This window comes from Nanorana parkeri, unplaced genomic scaffold (genome assembly GCF_000935625.1).
Source record: "Nanorana parkeri isolate BGI_ZX_2015 unplaced genomic scaffold, ASM93562v1 scaffold1324, whole genome shotgun sequence".
NCBI classification, from domain to species: domain Eukaryota; kingdom Metazoa; phylum Chordata; class Amphibia; order Anura; family Dicroglossidae; genus Nanorana; species Nanorana parkeri.
In genome coordinates this window covers 195844-197125 of record NW_017307592.1, presented here as the reverse complement: position 1 = coordinate 197125, position 1282 = coordinate 195844, and the positions used below count along the sequence as shown (strand labels likewise).

At 48.0% G+C, this 1282-nt stretch overlaps 1 protein-coding gene across 1 annotated transcript in view; it reads right to left on the bottom strand.

The window, feature by feature from the left end:
* TUFT1 (tuftelin 1) overlaps nucleotides 1–378 on the bottom strand; it is a 16696-nt gene extending 16318 nt beyond the window's left edge. The window contains exon 1 of the mRNA XM_018569346.1: nucleotides 305–378. Within this exon, the coding sequence (XP_018424848.1) occupies nucleotides 305–352 (48 nt within the window). The 5' untranslated portion in view covers nucleotides 353–378. The remainder of the gene's footprint in view (nucleotides 1–304) is intronic.
* Between the last annotated feature and the right edge of the window lie 904 nt (nucleotides 379–1282).

The following is a 1282-nucleotide window of genomic DNA, read 5'->3' as shown; positions in this document are numbered from 1 at the left end:
GACCTATGTCACCTGCACTCGTCTCTGTATACTACAGGTACACCTACCTGCACCTTAAACAGAGATCTGACTACAACACAGCCAATATAAACCCTCCGCCACTGACCCATAAACACAACTATAGGCCAACCTGCCTTCCCATAAACACTGCCAACGTTACTACAGTGTATATAGTGACGTGTAGAGACTGATGTGACTGGCACAGTGTTCTCTGTACAGCGCTGTGGTATATGTCAGAGCTATATACATGTATAATAAGGACACCAACATAAACCAAAGAAAAGGATAATGATGAAGTTCTCACCGGCTCATTCTCCGCCTGGAGCTGCTGCAAGGTACACAGGCTGTTCATTGTCTCTGCTCACCGACTCCACTGAGCCAGGGGGCGGAGACTTCTGCCTATAAGTGGCGGGTGACCTCACCGCAACAGCTACTCCCCCCAAAACTGGGAGGGGCTATCTGTGGGATCTCTGCCTGCAGCCACACTGCATATTATACAACAACAAGGTGTTCTCTGCTCAGCCCCCCTGCAGGGCAACACAAAGCAGGGAACATGATGTACCCGACTAGACTGTCAGCTCCTGGGCCCAGGGCGGCAGCATTCCTGCGATGCCATCCTGTAATTATTATTGTTCTTTTCTTCATCATTAACATACTTTCCGCCTATTCTTAACTTTTTATTGAGCTAAACCATTCAAGGGAAATGACTTATGTTTAAAGACGGTTTGGTTTGCAGGGCTTACGAACTTGGCGACTCGAGCGATTTCTTGCTGCGCTCCCGTCCAATGAGAAGTCTTCGCTGAGCGGCTTCGAAATATAAATCCTATATATAAAATGTTACATAATATAGGTAAAGTTGGCCATGCACGGCTCTATGGTTTTCATTCAACCCGCGAGCGAGAGCTGATTCTTCCATCAACGCTAAGAACGCATTGATCAAGGAATCCCCCCACTGTACCTTCTGTATTCTAACAGCGGCTGCCGGACGTTCACAGAATCCCTGAATGGAGCCGGCAGCTCATTGGCTGCCAGCTCTCCTCGTATGCAGATTTTCCGATCGGTTCCTTTGATCAGCTGATCGAGGGATGCCGGCCGGAAGGGTACGGAATTCACACAGCGTAGTGTAGCCGGATTAATAAAAATGCGCTTGGCCGGATGTGAGGATTGTTTGGATTACTGGAGCCTCGTTATCACACCAAGAATTCCAGGGATGTGTATTCTGTAAGTCTGATATCTAGAGAAGGCTTTCATTATGTCTGCACTGCTCAACCTACAGCCAAAC